The following is a 25,934-nucleotide window of genomic DNA, read 5'->3' on the forward strand; positions in this document are numbered from 1 at the left end:
AATACACCACTTATTCAATGTTCACAGTGCGGCAAGAGCGTTGCGGTATAACATTGTGCAGCATCCCAACGCACTGCATGCAGAGCATTACCGTACAATGCATGAGTTAACAGCTACAGTGAAGCATGCTTCACTATACATGCGAATAATGTGCGGTGCTACTTTCCCCTTTCCATTACGTTCCTTCTGTTACAAAGATCACTACCCAATGCCCACTATGAACCTGATCTAACACATATGACTGTGATAAGAATAATCTGAACTGGATGTTAGGTTTTGGGGTAAAGTAATGCCCATGTTTTCCTAGGGCACCTTTCACACTTAACGCGTTTTAACTGAAATCATTTTCACAATGCACTGCTATGGAAAAAAAACGCACACCAACGCGTACTAACGCACAATAACGCGTACCAACTGATTAAGTGTAATTGGGCCGTAAGCAGTGCTTAAGCCTAAGATCACCCCTACCCCATTTCTAATTGTAACCTACTCATTCCACACTGTCTTAGGCCTCTTCCAGATGGGACTCTGATCTCCACACTTGTCAGGTAGTTCAGTGTCCTGTCTGCCACCCTTGAGTGACATACTGGTGAAATTAAAATGCAGCCGAATGTCAGCGTCTGTAACAGCACACATGTCAGCATTTTCACACAGGGACGTTACCCGGCGACAGAAAACTGCGACATGACGCAGCTGTGGCCACACTTAGATGTGACTCCATGGGAGTAAAACCAGCCTGCACCATTCAGGAGCGCCTCTTCCACTTAAGTGCAAGCAGTCATGAAGGCAAAAAAACGGGGCGGAAAAGCTGTAATATAAACAAAGAGAGGCAGAAGTACAGTGTACCATGTCATTCAGAGGCGGACTTGATGGGTAACTGAATCTGCTCACACTTCAGTCTCCCATCAGGTCTGTACATTGATACGATGTGGTGCACGTAGGGTGGCCATCCGTCCGGATTTCCGCCGGACAGTCCGGTTTTTGGACCTGTGGTCCTCCGTCCGGCGGAAGGCAAGAGAGGACAGCCAAAAGTCCTCCTTTTCGGCCCTCTCCTCCTCCATCTCCCTAACGCTGGTGGTGCACAGGCGCAGTGGCGCTGCCTGTGATAATGTCACACGTGACACACACACGTAGCCGGTGTAATGTCAGAAATTGTCCCAAGGAAGATTGAAAAACATCCGGCACTGCATATGAAAAATTGCGCATTTATTGTGGACTTGTGCTCAAAAATGTGAGTTCAAATGCAAACAGCAGAAATTTCAACATGAAGAACAATACAGTCCTACCATAGGTGCTTGGATGGCAGTGGGTGCTGGGTGTGATACGGGCAGCCTGACGGCCGTTTCGCACGGCGGTGCTTCTTCTTGAGGCTCAACCACGTGGTTGAGCCTCAAGAAGAAGCACCGCCGTGCGAAACGGCTGTCAGGCTGCCCGTATCACACCCAGCACCCACTGCCATCCAAGCACCTATGGTAGGACTGTATTGTTCTTCATGTTGAAATTTCTGCTGTTTGCATTTGAACTCACATTTTTGAGCACAAGTCCACAATAAATGCGCAATTTTTCATATGCAGTGCCGGATGTTTTTCAATCTTCCTTGGGACAATGATATGCTGTAAAGTTACGTCATCCTGAGCACGCACTTGATACATAGGTGCTTACTGACAAAGTCAATCCCAATATATCCAGTGCAATTTCCTCAAGCAGTGCCGACTGTTTCTTTTTTTCTTTTCCTACGTGGTTTATAATGTCAGAAATTGCAGCCCGAATGCAGCCCTGCACGCTGAAGGGGAAACGTCATCGCGTACTAGAGCATCGGGCTACACGTCTTCAGTACGCGACAATTAAAAGCGCATGCCCGTTTTTATGCAGCTGAATTGTGTATAAACGTTGCGGCCGCCTCCGCCCACCACCGCTGTCATTAGCATACTAACCTCCTACAGCCCTCCCTGATATCCTCCGTATCATCCTATAGAAGGTAGATATAAAAAGCGGTTTGCTCCTCCTGTCCCAGGAGGAGAAAAAAATGCAGAAGGGGCGGTGAGCAAGGGGTGGAGTATACGGCGACCAAGGGGTGGAGTATAATGAGATAATCAGAGTAGCATAAACATATACAGATTCTTCACACTACCCTGTAAGAAAATTGAACTGCAGCGTTGGAGGATGACGTAGCACGCACGCCCCACAGCCGCATGCGCAGAACCAACAGAGCTGCAAAATCTGTGAGGCTGCAAACGCTGACACTACACCGGCAACAGAGGCAGCCCGTCCGTGATAGGCGGGGGGGAGGAGCCGACCTGACATCGCGCGAGCGCGACCCAGCCAGAGCCGCACCCATAACTACGCAGCACACAGCAGCCAGCCGCCATTAGCCACTGCCAGAGATAGTCGCTCCGTCCGCAGTCCGCACCCAGCCAGCCACTAGCCCACTGTCTGCCAGTCAGTCGCTCTGCTCCTTCGCACTAGTGCCTGGCCTGCCAGTGCCACCAGCAACACTAGGCCTACCTGCTAGTAAGTAAGCCAGCAGCAGTACTAGTAGACAGTAGTGAGTGAGTCACGAGGAGTGAGAGAGGCCTGCTGACCGCCGTGCTGTGCTGCCTATGAGATTGCAGCTTGTGGGGAAATGTGCTGCCTATGAGATTGCAGTTTGTGGGGAAATGTGCTGCCTATGAAATTGCAGTTTGTGGGGAAATGTGCTGCCTATGAAATTGCAGTTTGTGGGGAAATGTGCTGCCTATGAGATTGCAGTTTGTGGGGAAATATGCTGCCTATGAGATTGCAGTTTGTGGGGAAATCTGCTGCCTATGAGATTGCATTTTGTGGTCGGCCGCCGGTGCTCCAACACTCTATCCTACACGTCGAACTAACCTACATTCCATAGACTTTTACTATCCCTTCCCCTCCCCCAACCCTCCTAGTATACATTTGATAGTGGATGTAGGCAAACTCGACGTGTAGGTTATCATGGCTCTCCACCATGTGGACTATTGTGCCTCGGTAAGATGTCCTCCTTTTTAGGGTGTGATGTCCTCCTTTTTGAGGTTCTGCAAGTGGCCACCCTAGGTGCACGCCCCTTTTTTGTTGGCCTTTCTTTGATAGGTTAGAGCAGGGCTGGCATATGTTTTTTGATTAGTTCCTGTGTGGATCCACACTACATAAGGTTCAGGTGATGTAATGTGATCAGAGGCTATACAGGCTCCTCCTGAAACATTGCTTTTGGATGTATTAGCCTACTAATACTATTGCTGATTCAACCTGTACCATGCTTTGAAGATTGGTGGGTTCAGCCCACACTTTTGCTGTTTCTATGAGATGTAGAAGATGCTGGCAGAGATGAGGTCACATATAATTATCACATTTTCTTCTTTCAGACCATCTAAAGGATCCATTTGTGCAAGCCGTGGAGAGCGACCGACTGCGGACAATGCCGGCCAGCTTCCTCCCCCCTCAGCCTGTCAACAAGAAAGGTAACAAATCATTTTTCACCTGAAGGGAAATTCAGCATTTAAAAGACTGCTATGAATATTAATAAGTGATGCACTTTACTGATCAAGGTTATTATCTATAATGATCTTTCCATTTAAAGGGAACCTTAACTGAGAGGGATATGGATGTATCCTCTTAAACAATACCAGTTGCCTGGCAGTCCTTCTGATCTCTCTGGCTGCAGTAGTGACTGAATCACACACCTGAAACAAAAAGGCAGCTAATCCAGTCTGACTTCAGTCAGAGCACCTGATCTGCATGCTTGTTGATGGGCTGTAGCTAAAAGCATTAGAGACACAGGATCAGCAGGAGAGCAGGGCCGGGCAGAGGCGAGAGAGGCTCCAGCCTCAGGGCGCAGTGTAGCAGGGGGCGCACAACTCACTCAACTATCATACCCCTATTGTGTTTGAAGCAAAGAGAAATAAGAAAAGGGGATACATGGCAGTGACTGCAAGCCAGATAACTAGAGATTAAGGTGTTGGAAGGGTTGGGGGCTCTGAGTGCCTCTCAGTCTAATAGCAATCAGTGTGTGACGGCAGGAGTGGGAGGAATGGAGGGGTGCACTTTGGTGTCTCAGCCTTGGGTGCTGGAGGACCTTGTCCCGGCTCGGAGAGTCAGGCAACTGGTATTATTTTAAAAGGAAACATCCATATCCTTCTTCGTTTAGGTTTCCTTTACACGTAACCGTAACCAAAAATTTTACTGCATCCCAATCAGTAGCTGATACCCCCTTTTACATGAGAAATCGTTTCCTTTCTAAAACGGATCATCAGGGGGGTCTGTATGGCTGATTTTGTGGTGAAACCCCTCCCACAGTGTGATGTCAGTGCCTCGCATCACTGAGGTACTGACATCACACTGTGGGAGCCTTGTTGCATTGTGGGAAATAACAGCTGTTTACAACTGCCAAAAAAGCAAGCAGCATCTCCTTCCAGTTACATCACCTGCCAGCAGTAAAAATGTCACCATGTGATAAATGTCGGAATGTAAATCTGTGAGAGGAAAGATTTTACAATGAGCAAACACTGACTAAATCATTTATACATAATTATTGTAAAAACTGAGCACTTTTTTATTACTTTATTTTCACTGGAGTTCCTCTTTCAGTTCTTTCAGAACAATTTTTCCAACTATTGTTCCATTGTTCCGAATAGCAGAACAGTTTTTTTAGTCTGACCGCATTGCTTTTTATGTTCCCCTCCATTGGTAGGCCTGAACGATTGTTTCCCATCGATCACAACTATCAGATTGGCCGGTGAATCGTTTGGGAAATTGGATCGTTAATGGGCAGCTTTAAAAAGGTTGCAGACAGTTGGCATATATTGTATATAAAATTCTGTTCAGTCCATCGACCTTCATACTACGTAGTTTATAGTGAGAGCGCACAAACACCATAGAGAGGCAGTAATGATGCTTATTTGTAGCAAAACTCATGGGCGAGCATGTGATCGGTTGTGCTTCTATGATATACAGTATGTAGGTGACAGGTGCACTTTAGTAGTATTATGAAATAAATTAGCTGAGACACAGATCTAAAGTTTTCTCTCTCTCCGTTTTCCTCCCCTCACTCACCCTTCACACTCTCTATCTCTTTACCGCCTGTTCTCTCACCTCCGATTTCTCTCTTTTTTTTCTCTTTCTCCCTTCTCTCTGTTTCTCTTCTCTCTCTCTCTCGCCATCTTTCCCCCTCTTCCTTTTTTGGCCCCTTTTTCTCTCCCTCTCCTCCTCCTCCCTCTATTTCTCTTCTGTCCCTCCCTCACCCTCTTCCTCCGCCCCTTCCCTTTTTCTCTCCCCCCCCCATCTCACTCTCTGTTGCCTGCATAGGAGTCTTGCTCCTGGGAGATGCGTATAACATGAGACACCCGCTGACAGGCGGAGGAATGAGCGTTGTACTAAATGATGTGAAGATCTGGAGGAATCTGTTGCAAGATCTGCCAGACCTGAGCGAACACTCAGAAATACTGCAGGTGAGATCATCACACGTATTGATCTGTTTATCGCTCATTTTCTTCATTTTTGGTTTTAGCTGTTTAATGCCCGGTTCACACGCTCAAGCAACGTCACCTGACGAGGATCGGTACTCTGACCCCTCGGGCATCATTGCAAATCCGAGGTTGTGCAGACGTGTCGCTGGTTTGAAAGCCAGTGATGGGTTCTGTTGTAGGCGAGGGGGGCGGAGCAGCACAGTAGTGACATCATGTGGTGGGTGGGGCAAAAGGGGAGAACAATGCTCTTGCCAATCACTTGGCCAAAGTAATCCACCAGGACGGATCGCTGGCCGGAACGGGTCGGTGGCTGCCGTACACATGCTGGATTTCTGGCTGAATTGGCAGAGTTTCATCTAACTTAACATGAGATCCAAGTTTCATCTATCGTAACATGAGATTCCCCCCCCCCCCCCCCCCGCATTTCTATTGCGCTAGGTGTTCAGTACATGGTGGTCCCTTCACGGGAGAGACTTACTCTGTAAAATTTACAGAATCTGATGGATGTCCTCAGTGATAGAATGACTTAAAGGAATACCGAGGTGAAAATAAACTCATGAGATAAACATGTGTATGTACAGTGCCGAGCATACAAATAATTAGGCTGCATTACTTTTTGTCTTTCAGGTATGCAAGTGACAGTTTCTCTCCAGTAAGGACCTAGTCAGACTGTAGCAACCCTTACTGATAAGGAATCACAGCCACAAAACTGTTTCCTCGCAGAGAAGAATTTCTGAGAGCAGGGAAGAGATTAAAAAAAAGGTCAATAGTTCATAGATTTTAGCTCTGGCACACTTCAATGACTGTGTCATTGAGCAGAGAAAAAATCATTTTTAGCAGTAGGGGGATAGATACAATTGTTTATCTCATCTGTTTATTTTCACCTCGGTATTCCTTTAACCACTTCAGCCTAACTGGACGAAAATTGTCGTCCAGTTAGGCTGCGCACTCCCGCGGGTCACGCGCGCTCCCGCGGCATCCCCCCCCCCCCATGCGCGCCCCCACTGCTGGCCGTTAGCCCACCGATCAGTGAAAGGGATTATAAATCCCTTTCGCTGATCGGACCCCCCCGGAGAAAAGCCGACAGCGTCTCTTCAGACGCTGCGGCTTTTCTAAACTCTGGTCTCCCTCTGCCTGGGAGCGAGATCGATCGCTCCCAGGACTTTTTGGACTGTGGCCATCTTGTGGCCAAATAGCAAATTACACCAAAAACACACTTTGTGTTAAATAAATAAATTTTAATACTTTAAAAAAACCCTGTTTACCTCCCACACCAAAAAATACCCACATACAAGTTTAAATTAAAAAAAAAAAAATTACAATAAAAAAAAACAAAAAACAAAAACATAAATAGTTACCTAAGGGTCTGAACTTTTTAAATATGCATGTCAACGGAGTATATCAATATGATTTATTAAATTATGGGCTTCTAAATAGTGATGGACGCAAATTGAAAAAATGCACCTTTATTTCCAAATTGAATATCGGCGCCATACATTATGATAGGGACATAATTTAAATGGTGTAATAAGCGGGACAAATTGGTAAATAAAGTACATAGGTTTTAATTATGGTAGCATGTATTAATTTCAAACTATAATGGCCAAAAGCTGAGGAATAATGATTTTTTTTCCATTTCTTTCTTAATATTCCTGTTAAAATGGATTTACAATAAATTAATTCTCAGCAAAATGTACCACCCACAGAAAGCCTAATTGGTGGCGGAAAAAACAAGATATAGATCCATTCATTGTGCCGAGTAGTGATAAAGTTATTAGCAAATGAATGGGAGGTGAAAGTTGCTCAGATGCAAAAAAAATGTCAACCCTGTGGGTTAAGTGGTTAATTGTGTTCACTGTAAAGACTTTAGCTGACCAATGGTGTTGTCTTTCAGGCCAAGAAGAGTTTCTATTGGTCCAGGAAGAAGTCTCACTCCTTCGTGGTGAATGTTCTGGCGCAGGCCCTCTATGAGCTCTTTGCTGCTACAGATGGTGAGTGTCGGCTGTAAGGAGATCCCGTCACGTGTCTAGAAATAGACGCTCACATTGTTCCACAGAGAGACAGGGAATGTGACACTGAAACTCCAGCTTATGTAATGAGATTACCAGGCTGGCTGCATGGACTTCTAAGCTCTGATCTTTTATCTTCTTAACAAGCCACAAAGCATTAGTTATATAATATCCACAAACTGGTTTGTGAATCATGAGTTGAAGAGAAATCGAGAGCCCAATATGGTGTAGTATATCAAAATTGATTGGATAAATGAAACAGTGAGATGGTAATACTCACAAACACGGGTTACCACCTAGGTAGCCACTCATTAGGCAGGTGAGGAGATTAGACCTGTCCTCACTCAGGATTAAGAAGTCGCTCTCTGTAGATAGGAAGAAAGGGGGTAGATCACCCCTCCACCTGGGGTGGACTCAAATATATTGGTAGGTGAACAGAGGCGCCAGAAGGATAAAAGTACATAAAGTTTTTTAAAAATTGCTGGGAGGAAGTGGTGGACTCGCCTCCGTTAAAGCAGACACCAAGGACTGTAAATGTATAGATATACACATTTATTGAAAATACCCCAAAGATGCAACGCGTTTCGCGGGCACAGCCCACTTCTTCAGGCAATAAGCAGGGGATAAACAACAGCAATTCAGTTATAGCAAGCAGAGCACCTCTGCTTGCTATAACTGAATTGCTGTTGTTTATCCCCTGCTTATTGCCTGAAGAAGTGGGCTGTGCCCGCGAAACGCGTTGCATCTTTGGGGTATTTTCAATAAATGTGTATATCTATACATTTACAGTCCTTGGTGTCTGCTTTAACGGAGGCGAGTCCACCACTTCCTCCCAGCAATTTTTAAAAAATGTTATGTACTTTTATCCTTCTGGCGCCTCTGTTCACCTACCAATATGGTTTGTGAATCATGTTCTTGTTTAAAGGGGACTTAAACTGAGAAAAACAAAAACAAACAGGTATACGTAAAGGATACAGAAGGTGACATGTGACTCGAGGAGATAGACGTGTGTATATACAGTGTAAAGTAAATATGCAGTGTTCCTCTCTTTCATTCTCTGCTGGAAAGAGTTAAACATCAGGTATGCAAGTGACAGTTTCTGCCTGGGTCGGACTATAGTGTAACCCTCACTGATAAGGAATTACAAACTAGCAAACTTTTTATATGCTATTATTTTTGTTAAAGAGAACCTGTACTGAAAAAAAGTGCCCCTGGGGGGTACTTACCTGAGGAGGGGGAAGCCTCTGGATCCGATTGAGGTTTCCCCCGTCCTCCTCCGTCCCACGGTGGTCTCTCTAGGCCCCTCCGAAGCCACAGCCGACAAATTGTCAGGCTGTTACACAGGCGCAACAGCGCCTGCAATATTTACCTTCCTCGGCCCCCCTGCAGTAGCGTCTCTCGGATCAGGTGGAAATAGCAGTAGATCGAACCCAACTGGGATCGGCTAGTTACGCCTGATCTGAGCCGCAACTGCGCCTGCGCTGGAGCCGGGCAAGGTAAATATTTACATGGCCGCCGTTCGGAGCATCCTAGATATACCATCATGGGACCGAGGAGGAGGAATGAAGCCTCAAGGTGTCCATACACTGAGCCGATTAGCGTCCGTGATCGAAAGATCGATCACAAATCGATTTCAATTGATCTGACATGCTGGAAAATCTAGGTCGATCTGTTGAGATTGCTTATCATTTTGCATTGGACCTAATGGAAATCTGATGGCAAAAAATGCCATCAGATCGATTTTCAATAGTAAAAAATGTTCCTAAACACATCAGATAGATCAGAAATCTATCTGATGATCTATCTGCTGCTAATCTAACGAGTGTATGGCGACCTTCAGTTGGATCCAGAGGCTTCCTCCTCCTGGGGTAAGTACCTCCCAGGGGCTCTTTTTTCAGTACAGGTTCTCTTTAATAAAAATCTTGTTGAAAGAAAATAAATGAATTCTGTATTGAAAGGTGAGAGAGCAGGCAGACAGCAGCAGGCAGTGTAGAGGGCAGGGCCTGGCCATATTCAGCCTACTGTGCCTGTTGGTAAAACTGGCCATCACACCTCTGTGAAGACTCCTTCCCATGACCACTTGCTGCAAACCCAGCTGCTGTGTCACTGGAGGGACATGGCTGCTTCACAGTGGCGTAGCTATGGAGCTCAGGGCCCCAGTGCGAGTTTTACATTGGGCCCCCCTAGCACTCTATATGTAACAATTGATACGGCGCAACAAAACCTGCCAAGGTTATGTACAGTGTCAGAGGTGTCAGAAGGGGATGGGGAACAGCTTGTTAATGATTACTACTATTCAAAGCATCAATAGAAGTGAGCATTACCAGCACAGGACCAATAAACAGCTTATACTTTGGTTTAGGATAGGCCCCATGGGGCCCCTCTGGCCCAGGGGCCCTGATGCGGTCGCTACCTCTGCAACCCCTATTGCTACGCCCCTGCTGCTTCATAAATGGTGCTAAATATCATATACAGAGGCATACATTGCTGGAAATAGACATATAATACATGGGAATCAGGCCAATAGGGAGGAGTACTACTGTCCTGAGGTTAGAACCATTTTAATATTAGCAGAAGTTAGACTTGTATTGGAGTAGGCACACTTAAAATCACATTGGTTAAAGAGCCCTAGGTGGGGTTCTGACAATGCTATCCACACACAGAGGCTGGGTCTGCCTATACTGCCCAGCCTCTGTTGCTATTTCAATCCCCCCCTAAGTTCCCCCTGCGCTCTGCTGTCCCCCATAAATCACAGCCGCGCTGCCAATACGCAGCATGTCGCAGCGAGCTGTGTTTACCTCTGTACTGTCAGCCTGCTGCTCCCTCCGCCTCCTGCATAGCTCCGGTCCCCGCCCGCATCCCTTTCCTCCCCGCTGATTGGAGGGAAGGGACGCAGGCGGGACCAGAGCTATGCAGGAGGCGGGGAGCACGCAGAGTGACAGTACAGAGGTAAACACAGCCTGCACAGCGTGGCTGTGATTTATAGGGGACAGCAGAGCGCAGGGGGAACTTAGGGGGGATCTGGATAGCAACAGAGGCTGGGCAGTATAGGCAGACCCAGCCTCTGTATGGGGATAGCATCGTCAGAACCCACCTCGGGTTCTCTTTGAAGTGCAACGGGAAGTGAGAGAAATATGTATATATATTTTAAACTATATAGATTGCCTGGCTGTCCTGCTGCTCATTTACCTCTAATACATTTAGCCATAGCCCCTGAACCAGCATATGAAGCTCAGTCGTTTCTGACTGGATTAGCCGCATGCTTGTTTCAGGCATGTGATTCAGACACTACTGACCAGATCAGGCAATTGGTATTGTTTAATAGGAAATACATATGGCAGCCTCCATATCCCTCTCACTCCAGGTGTCCTTTTACAATGACCCAAATAAAAGACGCATCTGCTCATAAATTAAATCTAGGATGAGGTCGGCAAGCAGCAAAATAATCTCATTTATGTGTCTGCTTTATAGTGGGGCAGCCATATTGTATTGTAGTGCTGTGGTGATGAGGTAACCATTGTTATCCAGATCACCTCACAGTGGTTTTAGTGCTGTGCTACTAGGTGTGAGATGTCATGTATTTATGTTTAGCACATAGTAAGCTCCGTATGACTGAGCTGTAGCAATCTAACCCAATCTGTCTGTTCTTAGATTCCTTATATCAGCTGAGAAGAGCCTGCTTCAATTACTTCAAGCTGGGAGGAGAATGTGTGGCCGGCCCCATTGGGCTTCTCTCTGTGTAAGTGACCCATTTTCTGACCACCTGACTCTGAAGAACTGTGATGTTGTTTGTTTTTGTTTTTTTTAGTTTGTTTGTTTTTGCAAAACATCACCCACTTGTGTTAAAGTGAACCTTAAAGTGATTCAAGCAGCTCCTGGCTTCAAATAGCTGAAAGGGCTGCCATGTTTCAGGAGCTCAAAACCCCTGCTGCTTTTAAACTGTCTTATCCAGGCTAGGTGTGAAATTCTTCAAGTGCCTCTTATGTTTTCTGTTTGAAGTACAATGGGGAAGGCTCAGGGTTTGTTTGTGGATAATTAAGTCTAATGAGGTGATTCCTTATCTGCCTTCCATCATCTGTTGCTCTCCGTCCGTAGTCCTTTCACGGACGAAAGAAGTGTGTATTTTAACCCTTAAATGTAAAAAGATGAGGTAAAAGGAAAGGTTTTTTTCATAATAAACCACATTTTTAGAATGCATTTTTAATTTGCTATAGAGCTGCACTGGGTGTTAAAAATGATGCTCGGTTCACTTTAAGTGGGGGGAAGAAGTTCAATTCCACTTACCTGGGGCTTCTTCCAGCCCCTCATAGCACTACAGGTGCCACGCTTTCCTCCCGTGCCTCTCCATTGTGCCGCTGTGCCCCTCCAAAAGCTTACCAACTGGACCATTCGCAGGCTACTGCGCATATGCCGCCCCATCCGCAGGCATCCTTGATCATGCTCCTGTGGTGGGGGGCGTGCCCTGGGAACTTGCAAATTGCTCTTGGCCATGGGAGTTCAGTCCAGGACACCCACAGACTGGCCCACACGTGCATTAGTCAGTGACTGGCCAGGATGGTGAGCTTTGGGAGGAGCACAGTGGCACAACAGAGAGGAATGAGAAGATACCAAGGGGCTGGAGGAAGGCCCAGGTAAGACTGGACTTCTTTCCCCCACTTAAAGAGACTCCGTAACAAAAATTGCATCCTGTTTTTTATCATCCTACAAGTTCCAAAAGCTATTCTAATGTGTTCTGGCTTACTGCAGCACTTTGTACTATCACAGTCTCTGTAATAAATCAATGTATCTTTCCCCTGTCAGACTTGTCAGCCTGTGTCTGGAAGGCTGCCAAGTTCTTCAGTGTTGTGGTTCTGCTATGAACTCCCCCTTCCAGGCCCCTCTATGCACACTGCCTGTGTATTATTTAGATTAGGGCAGCTTCTCTCTTCTCGCTTATCTTTTACAAGCTGGATAATCGTCCTCTGAGCTGGCTGGGCTTTCACATACTGAGGAATTACAGACAAGGGCAAAGCTGTTTGCAGGAAGAAACGAGCAGCCTGAAACTTCAGTGCACGTGAACTGCAAGGGGAAAGAAACACACAATGATCTCTTGAGATTCAAAAGGAAGGGTGTATACAGCCTGCTTGTGCATGGATGTATTTTCTATGTGTGGACATACTGTACATCAACCTACTTCCTGTTTTGGTGGCCATTTTGTTTGTTTATAAACAAACTTTTTAAAACTGTTTTTAACCACTTTTAATGCGGCGAGGAGCAGCGAAATTGTGTCAGAGGGTAATAGGAGATGTCCCCTAACGCACTGGTATGTTTACTTTTGTGCGATTTTTACAATACAGATTATCTTTAAGATTCACTTAAAGAGGAACTGTAACCAAGGAATGAACTTCCCAATCAGTAGCCAATAGCCCCTTTCCCATGAGAAATCTGTACTTTTTCTTGAATAGATCATAAGGGAGGTCTGTATTGTTGATATTGTGGTGAAACCCCTCCCACAGAGTGATGTCATGACCATGCTCCTGACAGTTTGCTGTCTGTGAACCTTGTTGCCTTGTGGGAAATGTTTTTATTTCCAACTGCCAAGCAAGGAGCATCTGTGCATATGTATAACTAAAAAAAACACAACTTTTTAGCCTATTGCATTGTTGGGGGATGTGGTTATGGCCAATTGCTGTAGCTTAGTGCAGTCTAGTTTTTTTCCTGTCTGGCAGCAGTAACTGTGAATAATACGGTTGGCTTTCTGTTTTCTTTCAGACTTTCCCCCAGACCGATGCTGCTCATCGGACATTTCTTCGCCGTCGCCTTCTATGCCGTTTACTTCTGCTTCAAGACAGAGCCCTGGCTGACCAAACCTCGCGCCATCCTCAGGAGCACGGCCGTCCTGTACAGAGCCTGTTCCGTCATCTTCCCTCTCATCTACTCCGAGATGAAATACTTGGTGTACTGATCGCCGGACGATGAACGATTCTCCCCAGAAGTGCTTCTTGGCACCAACACGGCCGGGTCTACCAGATCCACCTCATTCTCCTATGATCCCAGCCAGGAGAATGACTGCAGAGCAAGGCACAACCTCTCTGCCAGACAGAGGCATGAAACAACACAAACACGTTACATAGACCTGCCATGGACAACGCGGGCTGATCGATATTAACTTGTCACTTTATATGTAAACAATTGGGTGCTCGCAGAAGCACATCCTTAATGCTTTCCTGAGGCACGTGATGTAAACAAAACATACAGTCAGCAGCGATGGGGCCAAAGATTGTTATCTGACTGCAATTCATTCAACAGTCCACAGACTTCTCACCAGAGCAGGATTATCCACCAGGCAACCTAGGCGGGTGCTTGGGGCCTAGTAAGTGTCGAGGGGGCCCATTGCCACTTTCTCTTTCCTCTCGCCACTTCTGCTTACCAAAAGGACCACAACGGGGCCCCAATTCTACCACCTTGCCTCGGGCTCCATTACATCTTATTCCATCTCTGCTTCTGGTGGAGTAAGCGGTATTGGAGCCCAGTTTCTCTGTACTGCGCCATGGAACAGGATGGCGCTATATAAATCATCAATAAGAATCATTTGTGTTTCGGATATCAGATACCACATTCCTGATTTCAGCGGAAGAGGCGGATCTTAGATCTCCGGTTGTTGTTCAGCTTTGTTTTCCGATAACGGTACCTAAATGGCGTGCAGACGAGAAGGTTGTGTCAGCCGTCATATACGCCAGATCAGCATAAAGGTGCTCATTAATCATTCCATTTCCCGAACAATCGACCGTCCGATCTGTTGGAAGCGATGATTTGGGCCCACCAACGGAGGGGAAAAAGCCAAGCAATCCAACCAGATTAAAAGAATAGATATAGAATTTCGGATCAGCGGAATGATCGATCGAATTGCTCGTCATCGATTAGCACTATTTACGGTACATGATCCAATCAGCCGTACAGTGGCTCATATAGGAGATTGTACCATTAATGGGAACCTTACAGGAGACTATGGGGTATACAGTACGCTCAAAACTTACATTAAAATTGCAATGTGAGGGCAGTGACAGCATTCATTGTGCAAATAGTGCTGGTTAGTGTATCTTTTGGTAAGCTAGCAACAGGTGTGTTACCTAGGCAACGTGGGTTGCTATGTAACTAGCGTAACAGTAAAATGGCTTTCTTGTAGCTTCCCTTGCTTGTATGACTGCCCCCTATTTCCCTTTTCATTTACAGCCTTCTTTTGCATTTGCAGCAGCACCACTTCCGTGTCCAGCCGCCCCCTTGGAGCAGCCACCCAAAGCCAGGGCCTTTGTGGCCTTTCCAGAAATCAGGCCCTGCATGTTTCGCCTGCAGCAGCTTTAATAAATCTGTGTGTATTATTCAGTAACGTTAGTGTTAAGATGTCGGTCGATGTTGCCAAGCCTCACACCTGTACCTTAAACAAAGTCTATATGACCTGTGCCTGTGCCGGCTTTTAGTGTCCCGACCCGAGGCCAATTACATACAGCTGCCTTTACTATGCCTCATAAATGGTACAGAAAAACTGTAGAAGAAACAACTGGTCGTAAGATTTCCCGTTGTGATTGTTTCGTACTCCAGTCATTTCTTGATCAGCATGTCTGTGGCTTTTCTGACCCCATTCCTCTTGGTGCCTTCCTTTTGGATCACACAGAAAACATTAGGACTTTTTTTTTATTCCCATGTGTGGAATGGTGTTAGACAGTCTGCGATATTTATGAGGTATTAAATACATATATTAAAAAAAACTAAATTTTTAAATCCCCAATCAGCCACCATGCAAACAGTAGCTAAAACCTATCAAGCTGTCCATGCCTACCCCAAATAACCTCCTCTCAAGATATTGTGGTTGGGGTGTCTTGGCACCCTGTGGGAAAAAAATACAGGAGACAAAAAAAAGAGCCGATAGTGCAGTATGTCAATAATTGGTGTGTGGAGAAATCAATTGATTGAAAGGGCTACTCACAAAGGAGGGCTGCAAGGGGCAACCGACCACAGGAAGCAGGTGGAGACCATAAACCCGACTCCACTCGGGGTGGTCCTGGACGGACCTGGTTGCGGTCGCTCTCTTCAACAAAAAAGGAGGGACAAAACATCAACCGTGGTAAAACAACGGGTGTTCTGTCACCACCCCTCGGACAAACATGTACGGGGGTATAACTATGCACAATAAGGGAAAGAGGCGCCCTGATTTGAATAAAAGCTTTTAAAACCGGATTAAAAACGAAAAAGAATAATGAGGTATCTTACCTCAATGACGAAATCTCTGTAAACTTACAAAATATTTTTATTTGAGCACAGGCAACGCGTTTCGCAGGTCTGAGCCCGCCTCCTCAGGCCAATACAGTGCCAAATGACAGAAATCATGTAGCATAGGGAGCGTTTCGCGGGCCTGAGGAAGTGGGCTCAGACCCGCAAAACGTGTTGCCTGTGCTCAAATAAAAATCTTTTGTAAGTTTACAGAGATTTCATCATTGAGGTAAGATACATGATTTTTCGTTTTCGTTTTTAAACCGGTTTTAAAAGCTTTTATTCAAATCACGATGCCTCTTTCCTTTATTGTCCTCCCATGATACATTCACACATCAAATTGAAATGCTGCTGCTCTAAGGGAAAGAAGCTCCTACTCTTTCATTTCCACTGGCAGTCAGTCAGAGGAGTAGGAAACAGGGCTAATGCAGGAAATGCTGTGGGTCAGTTTTTTGCCTGGAGAAGCATTTTCACCTGAGACCCACAAAACTCATGTTATGTGTCCAGTAATAGTGCAGGTCACAGATTCGGGTTTGTCTCATGGGATGTAATGTCCGTTGTCTAAAGCTAAGTACTCACGGGGGGACAATTGTAGCTGTCGCTGCACACGGGAGCGTGTGCGCGACAGTTCGGAGACAGTTCGGCGACAGCTCGTCGCCAAGTCCCTCTGCATACACACGGCAGCAGAGGGATTAGCGATGCGGCGGAAGCTGTCGCCGAGGTTCCTCCCCCCCGCCGGATGCTCCGTGTACTGTGTGTGGGTAGCTGTCGCTAGCCCGCATACACATGCGGGGCTAGCGACAGTTCCGGCGAGGTTGCGGCGACGGCTGTAGCCGGCGATTGAACATGTCAATCGCCTGGCGACAGCTCCGACGGGCGACGGTCCGGGGCGCGCGCGTCATACACACGGGCGAACCGTCGCCGCAACACGCGCGTGCCACGTGGTTGCGGCGACGGCCGTACCCCGTGTGTATGAGCCTTAAAGATGGCCAGTGAGATGCCAACAATTCAGACTTACCTGCACACCTAATGTAGCTTGCCATTGGCTCACTTAAATTTACTTCTGTTCATCTGGATTGGTGTATTTCCAAGCTGCATACATCTTGCATTCATTTTCGCTCCAGCTGGAACCATTAGCTTCTCATGAACCATTTCTACTGCTGTTGAGGTCATGGAAATGCAACAGACTCCACTGCAGGGCTCTAGAGTACCGATATATTTTGGGAGGGACAGTGGCTGCATTTTTGTATCTCGGCCAAAGTCTGCACAGAGTTTCACCTCCCTGTGTCTGGGTTTCCACAAACACCCCCAAAACCATACTAGTAGCTTAAGTTGCCGGGATTTCCAATAAACCTGACCCTAAACCAAGTTAAAGTGAACCCGAGGTGAGAGTGGTATGGAGGCTGCCATATTTATTTTCTTTTAAACAATACCAGTTGCCTGGCAGTCCTGCTGATCTACGATGAGCTACGACTAAGGACCCGGTTGGGTCAGAAACGCGTCAGCTTGCATGCTGCCCTATTTTTGCTATTTTATATGATGATTCAATAAAAGGATTTGGTTTTAATCTATGGAAGGTTGTGGAGGAATCTTTTGAACAGTCCCGCTGATCTATTTGGCTGCCGTAGTGTCTGAATCGCACATCAGAAACAAGCTTTCAGGATCTATGGCTGAAAGCATTAGAGGCAGATGATCAGCAGGACTGCCAGGCAACTGGTATTCCTTACAAGGAAATAAATAAGGCAGCCTCCATATCACTCTCACCTTAGGTTCACTTTAAGGACATTAGATTGTGAGTTCCACTGAAGGACTGTGAATATTTCATTGTTTTCTGCATGGCTCTATGAAAGAGGATAAGCCCTATATAACTACAAGTTATTAACATACAGCCATCAGCTTTTTCATTTCAATAGAATTAATTACTTTTCCTGGACTTTTAGAGTGATTCTTGTGGACTGAAAAAGTATCTGTAGCAACATCATCCTCAACAACCTATTACAGCACTGAAACTTTAGATTCCAAGAAGGGGAATGAGCTGGTAGTTGTACATAAGGGCTGGTTCAGATGGACGTCTGCGTGGCGTCGCGTCTGGGGGCGTTGCGGCGGCTGCGCGGTGAGGCTTTCAGTAGCCTTCGCGTCGCGTGTACGGTGCGGTCACGTTTCTTCCCCTAGGGGGACATTAGCAGTCGCGGTTGGCCGCCCTCTGGAAGCTACATGTTGCTTCCAGGGGCAGCTCGAACGCTACAGAAAATCGGGACCCGAACGCCGCGATCGTGTAACCGCGCGCAAAAGCTCGGTGTAAACGCTCCCATTCACTTGAATGGGAGCGTTTACCGCGACGTTCCGAACGCTTGCGGTAAACGCTCCGCAAGCGTCCGTCTGAACCAGCCCTCACTGAACATCTTCAGCTGTGGTCTGTAAGTTTCACTCTACTGGCCCCCTTAGTCAACACTGTGCCTAAGAAATAACAAAGCAATCAACCCACCAACACGTTTCGCTCACTTCCTCTCTAAATGCCCCGCCTCTCCATATTCCCTGAACTTCCTGTAAAACCTGTGTACTCTATGACTTCCTGGCTTAACTTTATTGGCTCCCATAGTCAACACGGTACCGAATGAATAACAAAGCAATCAACCTTCCAATGCGTTTGACACGCCTCCTATCTTGCAGGATTAAATCCCCTGCCTGTCCATATTCCCTGAACTTCCTGTAAAACCTGTGTACTTCTTCCTGGCTGCCATGTTATGTTCTGTGCCTGAGGATTAACAACCCGACTGACGCATTTTGTTCCTCGTCTTACTGCCTCTGTGACTTATACAGGATTAACTTCTCAGCCTCTGATTCCCTTGGCTTCTGTACCGGACTGAACTGTAAATAGTGTAATTTATATAGATCCTGCACATGTCATGGTTTATGGAGGAAAAATTTCTGCCGCTATAATAATATTCCATGTTTGCCATTACCAATGAATGAACAGAGCACTTACTTCACCCAACTTGTAAATGGACTATAAAGATATTTTTGTACATAATTATTACACGGGCCTTTGTGTAAGTGGAGTGTTTTTATATTTTATATTGTTGAAAAAAAATTTAAAAAACGTCAAAGGTGCAATTTAACGGAAAAATGTTAATTTTACAAATTAAAAAAAGGATTTTGTCACATCTTTGGTTTGGGAAAAGTGATCATTCTTTATACAGGAATTTGAGAAAACTCACAAAATCTGTGAGCATTGATCCAAAATGATATGGGGGATATTGGAATGTCCTCGTTATTCACAAGGTGGCCACACACAATACAATGAAAAGATCGGTTTTACAGGAAAATCAAAAGTTTTCTTGTTTTTTTTAACTTTCAAAAAGTTGTATTATTTTAAATTTTATCAAGACAGGGAACAGGAGATATGCAAGGTGAACTACATATTACATAAAGCATTCTAAGATGTACAATACACAACAGAATATATCTCCAGGGGATGACAACGGGGAGAGGGTATATCAGGCATAACAGTGGCCCCCTGGACGGCTACAACGCTCATAGAAGACAGATGGCCGTTGGCAGCAACAAGGCATCAAGTACAGACAGCCTACATAGCCCAAACATATAGCTATAAAACATTTTATAGAGGTCCGACTGCAGAAGTTGCAGACCAAATCTCAGGGCTACTAAAGCCTGAGGGCGGGAGAGGGTTAGGGAGGGGGGAGGGGAAGATGGTTGGACAAGTGAGAAGTAAAAGGGAGATGGAGAGAGCAAGAGAGGAGAATTGAGAAGACAGAAAGTAGGAAAGTATTCTTGTTTTTTTTTTTAAACGAGAAATTTGATCAAATCTCCCATTTTGTCTTTCAATATAAGTCGATTGGAAGTGGTTTGTCATCAGAATTGTTTTTCAGAAAATTAAATGTTGTAGGATAGATTGTCAATGTTTTGATTACAGTTAAATAATAATAAAAAAAAACCCCTATGTACAGGGAAGTCTCTGGGTCCTATAGAGCCTAGGTACTCAGGGGGGTACTTCTGATGGTTCCAGGGGGTGCTCGGGCTTGATATACTTAACCAAAAATAACAAATGTAGAGTTTTAGAAGATGATAAATCTTATTTAAGCAACACCAAATTAGTGTTTTAGGTAATTAAAAGCAATAGTACATTTTTGGAAATTGTTGAAAACCAATTATCCTTTACTACGATTAACTAAATATTTGTCAAGGGGTACTTGTTATAATTTTTACTACGCTAGGGGGTACTTGGTAAGTACTGAGTTTTAAAAGGGGTACATAGCAATAAAATGTTGAGAAACACTGCCTTCCCGTTCCTTTCATTAGTGGCGTAACAAAAGGGGTTGCAGCCTCTACATCCGCAGGGGGGCTCGGGACACCTCTGGGCTCAGTGCTGTTTTAGGGGGCAGGAGGGGTCGCAGCATGAGGGGAGAGCATTAGCCCCCCCTCCCTCACCTCGGGCTCTCCTCTCAGCGCTCCCCCTCCAGCATTAATCGGCGGTAGGAGCAGCGGCGGGCAGGAACACAAGCATACCATGATAAACAGGAAGTAGCGTGTGGCACTTAGACATCGGACCTCCGAGGTGAAGCATGGTATGCTTGTGTTCCTGCTCCTACCGCCGATTAATGCATGAGGGGGAGTGCTGAGGGGAGAGCCCGAGGTGAGGGAGGAGGGGAGTGCCCGCCCCCTCCCCTCCGATGTGGCAGCCATTGCTCTCCCCTCATGCTGCGACTCCTCCTGCAGCCTAAAACGGCCCTGAGCGGGCCCGAGGAAAGGGGGCCTCCACATTTGTTGCAGGGGGGCCCAGCAGTGGCGTAGCTAAGGAGCTATGGGCCCCAATGCAAGTTTTACATTGGGATCCCCCATACACTCTATACATAACCATTGATATGATGCACCAAAACCTGCCAATGGCAACTACAGTGTCAGAGGTGCAAGAAGGAGATGGGGAACAGTTTGTTAATGATTACCACTATTCAAAGTATCTATAGAAGTGATTATTATGAGCACAGGACCAACAGAAAGCTTATACTGCAGTTGAAGGAAGGCCCCTCTGGCCCAAGGGCCCCAATGCGGTCGCAACCTCTGCACCTCCTATTGCTACGCCCCTGGGGCCCAGTGATTTCTGGTTACGTCTCTGCCTCTCATGATCCCCTAATTCCGGCGCTGTCTCCCCATTTAGCAGCATATGACCGATCGGTCAAACACTGCTATGTGCTGCCACGGGAGGCTTCGGAAGTGTTCAGGAGCTCGAGGGCTCCCGGAGACGGATGGCTCCTTACATGAGCACGCTGTCTTGCACAGTCACGTATGCGCAGCATAGAGCTGCCCGCCACTGGGAGCAATCAGGCTCTCGAAGACTACCGAAGACCTCCCACGGAGGCAGATTGGAATGAGGCGACAGCCCTGGAACAAGGGGAATATGAGAGGAGAGGGAAGACTCTATAGGACCCAGAGCCTTTCCTCTCCATAGGTAAGTTTTTGGGTTTTTCATTTAATTTCACTTGACATTAGCTTAAATAGAACTAAGCATTTTTTTTTTCATAATTGTAACTTTTTAGGTCATATACATGTGCGTTCAATTTTTCCCAAACATCTGGAAGATATTGATCGAAATTCTTGAATTTAAAAAAAAAAACTAAAAATATTGTATGGTGTGTACTGGAAGTGGATTGGAACAAAAAATAAAAAAGATACTTACCTAGGAAGAGTTCCTCCTAGCCCCTACTGCTGCTGCGCACAGATTCCTGGAACACATCCGACAAGAGCTTGGCAGGCTTGAAAACCAGGTCTTCACGCACATTTTCTAACTGTGCACATTTGTTCATGTTTCCGCTTGCTTCCAACTCTACAGCGGTTTACATTTCTATTTTTTTACAGACCAGGTCTTAGGGTTTGTTCACACTGCAGGCGTTTTCAGTTTTTTTGGCCGTGTGCGGTTTTTAAAAACACCCCCCGACCGCGTGGCCAATAAATGTCTACGAGAAGGTTCATATGAGCGCGGGTCGTTCGCGTTGCGAGTAGGAAAGCGGTGCGTGTTCCCTTTTCTGGGCAATTCCGCGTCTATGGAAGGTATAGGAAAAATCGCTGAACTCTTACAAAAACGTGCAATAAGTCGATTGCGCTCGCGTTTTCCAGAATAAATGCATTGTATTTATTATTTTCTGGGTCAAAGAGTTCATTCGCGTCAGGGAGTGAATTACAAAACCGCTCGGAAAAATCGATTAGAAAACCACTAAGCACAAAAATGAATCGCCCACCCAAACGCCGGGAATCGGAAAAAAAAAGGCACCTAAAAAAACAAACCAATGCGGACGGACACTCGAACAGAACGCAGGCCTCAGTGAATTTTCATGATGTTTTTTGATAAATTACCGAACTATAGCCCCTGTACATAGCGCTATTGTTACAAAATGCCAGAGCGCACGGAAAATGTTGCTAGTATTTGTGCAAGTGGGGCAGCGCATGTTGCGCACACAGCTGCAATTTGCATTTTGGGGTTTACGTTTCAGCAGTTTTCAGTACAGGGGTGCCTAAAGTGTTTGTGTGGAGTTATGGCAAGGTCCAGGACAAGTATATTCAAACTAACCACAGAGCAGGATCTGCACTGACACGGATAGACCACGTATGTTGTAATTGGTGCCTAGTGGGGAAAAATTATGAAAATATACTCCTAGTTGAATCATGAGTGGCTGTATAGGGAACTCAGGTAGGAGACCTTGGGCAAGACTCCCTAAAACACTGCTACTGCCTATAGAGCGCCGCCTAGTGGCTACAATTCTGGCTCTTTGAGTCCGTCAGGAGAAAAGCACAATATAAATGTCATGATAGTACAATTGTATGGATGGACGTGTCAAAAAATTTGACTAAAACCATGTAAAAACAAAATACAAATAAAAGAGGTAGATAAATAGCAAGATCAGCAGCAAAAGCCTTTGAGACTGCATAATGCAGGGTCACAGCGCTTTGAGTCCCCAGGGAGAAAAGCGCTATATAAATATTATTGTTATTGTTAAAAGGATGAAAAACCGCACTGCGCCATTAACTGTTAAAAAAATATAAATAGCGCCGGGTTAAATCTCACCAGATGCCGAAGAAGTGAAAAGCAGAAACAGAATGATGTGCACCGCTGTCAAGCACGTCAATATATAAAAAATATATAGTTCACTAGCTGATTGCCCGGCGTTGCCCGGGTATGTATTTGGCTGGTGTTGGCTCTGCATACTTTTTCTAACCCTAACACACAATTACACACTGAGCAAGTTTGTGAGCTTTGCAGTCTTTGGTATCAATAATTTGCATTGAAATTAAAAAATCTGATTGGCTGTTTGTGGCTCCACCCCCTTTTCTGAATTTGAACCCCAGTGACCCAATAACCAACTGTACCAGGTTTGAGGCCTGTGCCATTAACAGTGCAAGAATGGTAGCAATTAAATATTCCCCTTGAAAAGCAATAGGTGAAGTTTGATTCACTTTTGTAGGCTCCACTCACTTTTCTGAATATTAATCCCATTCACTGAGTGAACAACTGTGCAAAGTTTAAAAACCCTGCCATTAACAGTGTAAGAATGGCTGCAGTTTACATTTTCCCAGTGAAATTTGTATTTGTCTCCACCCACTGATGACCCGGCATTACCCGGGTATGTATTTGACTGGTGTTGGCTCCGCCCACTTTCTAACCCTAACGCACAAACACTCAGTGACCAAGTTTGTGAGCTTTGGGGTCCTTGGCAACAATATTTTGTATATTCCCATAGAAATTAAACAAATCAGATAGGCTGTTTGTGGCTCTGCCCCTCTCCAGCATTTGAACCCCAGTCACCCAATGACCAACTGTAGCAGGTTTGAGGCATCTGCTATTAACAGTGTAAAAATGGCAGCAATTTAAATATTCCACTTGAAAATCAACAGGTGAATTTTGATTGGCTATTATAGGCTCCACCCACTTCCCTGAATATCTCAGTCACTCAGTGACCATCTGGGCAAAGATTGGGAATCCTGAAATAAACAGTGTAAGAAGGGCTGCAGTTTACACTTTCCCAGTGAAATTTGTTTTTGGCTCCGCCCACTTTTTGTAACCTGGACACAAAGTCACTACTCAATGCCCAAGTTTGTGAGTTTTGGGGTCCTTGGCATAAATAATTTGTATTTTCCCATGAAATGAAACAAATCTGATTCACTGTTTGTGGCTCTGTCCCCTTTTCTGAATTTGAACCCCAGTGACCCAATGACCAACTGTACCAGGTTTGATGCTTGTGCCATTAACAGTGCAAGAATGGCAGCAATTTTAATATTCTCCTTGAAAAGTGACATGTGATTTTTGATTGGCATTTTTAGGCTCCACCTACTTTTCTGAATATTAATCCCAGTCACCCAGTAACCAGCTATGCTAAGTTTGAGAACCCTGCAATTAAGGGCTCGTTTCCACTTGTGCGGCGTGCGTCTGCGAGACGCACGCTGGCACTGAGCGGGATCGCAGGTGAATCCCATGAGCCGTGCCATGCCAGCCGCAAATTCTGTGGGGGGTTCCGGGCGAATCGCTAGCGCAAGCGATTTGGCCGGCGGCGCCATTCTCCCCATGGCAAAGTTTCCCCGTGCAATTCATGTGCGGGGAAACTCTGCGGAATCACGGCAGTTTCCGCGATAGTGGAAACGGGCCCTAGCAGTGAAGAAGGGCTGCAGTTTACAATTTCCCAGAAAAAAAATCTGTTTTTAACTCCACCCACTTTTTGTAACCTGGACACACAGTCTCTACTTAATGACCAAGTTTGTGAGCTTTTGGGTTCCTGGCATCAAAATTGTGCTAATGGAAGCAGTTTATCCAGCAAATAAATCTGGCTGTTTTTGGCTCCACCCCTTTACTGAATTTGAACCCCATACATTTAACGACCGACTGTAGCAGGTTTGAGGCCTCTGCCATTAACAGTGTGAGAATGGCTGCAGTTTCAATATTCCCCTTGAAAATCAATAGGTGAATTTTGATTGGCTCTTGTAGGCTACACCTACTTTTCCGAATATTAATCCTAGTCACCCAGTGACCAACTGTGTGAAGTTTGAGAACCCTGCCATTAACAGTGTAAGAAAAGCTGCAGTTTACATCTTCCCATGTAAAAAGTGTGTTGTTTTTGGCTCCGCCCACTATTTCTAATCTTGACATATGTAGGTAGAAAAAACCAAAGTCTTGTAAAAGTAATACCTTTTAATGGCTAACTGATAAAGTTAAATAGTGCAAGCTTTCTGGGATCTAGTCCCCTTCTTCAGGCATATTTCTAGATGTTAGCTGTAAAAGAAGGTGACTAGATCCCAGAAAGCTTGCACTATTTAACTTTATAAGTTAGCCATTAAAAGGTATTACTTTTACAAGACTTTGTTTTTTTCTACCTACATATATTGTTTGGCTAACACGGTACAGAAACATTTTTTCTACTATAATCTTGACATACAGTCACTTAAAGTGGACCCAAATTAAAAATACAAGATTTCAGAAATAAAATCTATTTTCTAAATTATAATAAATAGCAGCCTTTTTTCAGCTGCATGATGACAAATATAAAATATTTTACATTTATTGATGGAACCCCTCCCTTTCTTTCAAATTGCCGGGATTTTTCCGGCAAACTGGTGGAGTAGATGGTGTCCGGCAATGGAGGAATTGCTAATGGCTGCCCCCAGTATAATCCTAGTTATGAAAAGAGAAGGGTGAAAAGCATGCACTGAAATGATCATAGGTTTGAAGGAGTGTTTATTTATCTTTGTATGTGTCAGAGTGGTGCAACTAAATATTTTTAATTAAAAAAATGTTTGCTTTGGGTCCGCTTTAATGACCAAGTTTATGAGCTTTGGGGTCCTTGGCATCAATAAGTTGCATATTACCATTGAAATTAAACAAATCTGATTGGCTGTTTTTGGCCCGCTCCCTTCAGAATTTAAAACCCCATTCTCCCAGTGACTGACTGTAGCAGATTTTAGGTCTCTGCCATTAAGCGTGCATGAATGGCAGCAATGTAAATATTCCCCTTGAAAATCAAAAGGTGAATTTTGACTGGCTGCTGTAGGCTCCACCCACTTTTCTGAATATTAGTCCCAGTCAACCAGTGGCCAACTGTGTCACGTTTGAGAACCCTGCCAATAACAGAATGGCTGAAATCAATCTAACAAATCTGATTGGCTGTTTGTGGCTCCACCCCTTTAGTGAATTTGGACCCCAGTCACC

At 45.3% G+C, this 25,934-nt stretch overlaps 1 protein-coding gene across 1 annotated transcript in view; it reads left to right on the plus strand.

The window, feature by feature from the left end:
- The window catches only part of SQLE (squalene epoxidase), a 33,058-nt gene extending 17,344 nt beyond the window's left edge, over nt 1–15,714 (plus strand). The window contains exons 7-11 of the mRNA XM_068238019.1: nt 3,372–3,467; nt 5,311–5,453; nt 7,366–7,462; nt 11,132–11,219; nt 13,232–15,714. Coding sequence (XP_068094120.1) covers nt 3,372–3,467; nt 5,311–5,453; nt 7,366–7,462; nt 11,132–11,219; nt 13,232–13,424 — 617 coding nt within the window. The 3' untranslated portion in view covers nt 13,425–15,714. The remainder of the gene's footprint in view (nt 1–3,371; nt 3,468–5,310; nt 5,454–7,365; nt 7,463–11,131; nt 11,220–13,231) is intronic.
- Nucleotides 15,715–25,934: the final 10,220 nt, after the last annotated feature.

This window comes from Hyperolius riggenbachi, chromosome 5 (genome assembly GCF_040937935.1).
Source record: "Hyperolius riggenbachi isolate aHypRig1 chromosome 5, aHypRig1.pri, whole genome shotgun sequence".
NCBI classification, from domain to species: Eukaryota; Metazoa; Chordata; class Amphibia; order Anura; family Hyperoliidae; genus Hyperolius; species Hyperolius riggenbachi.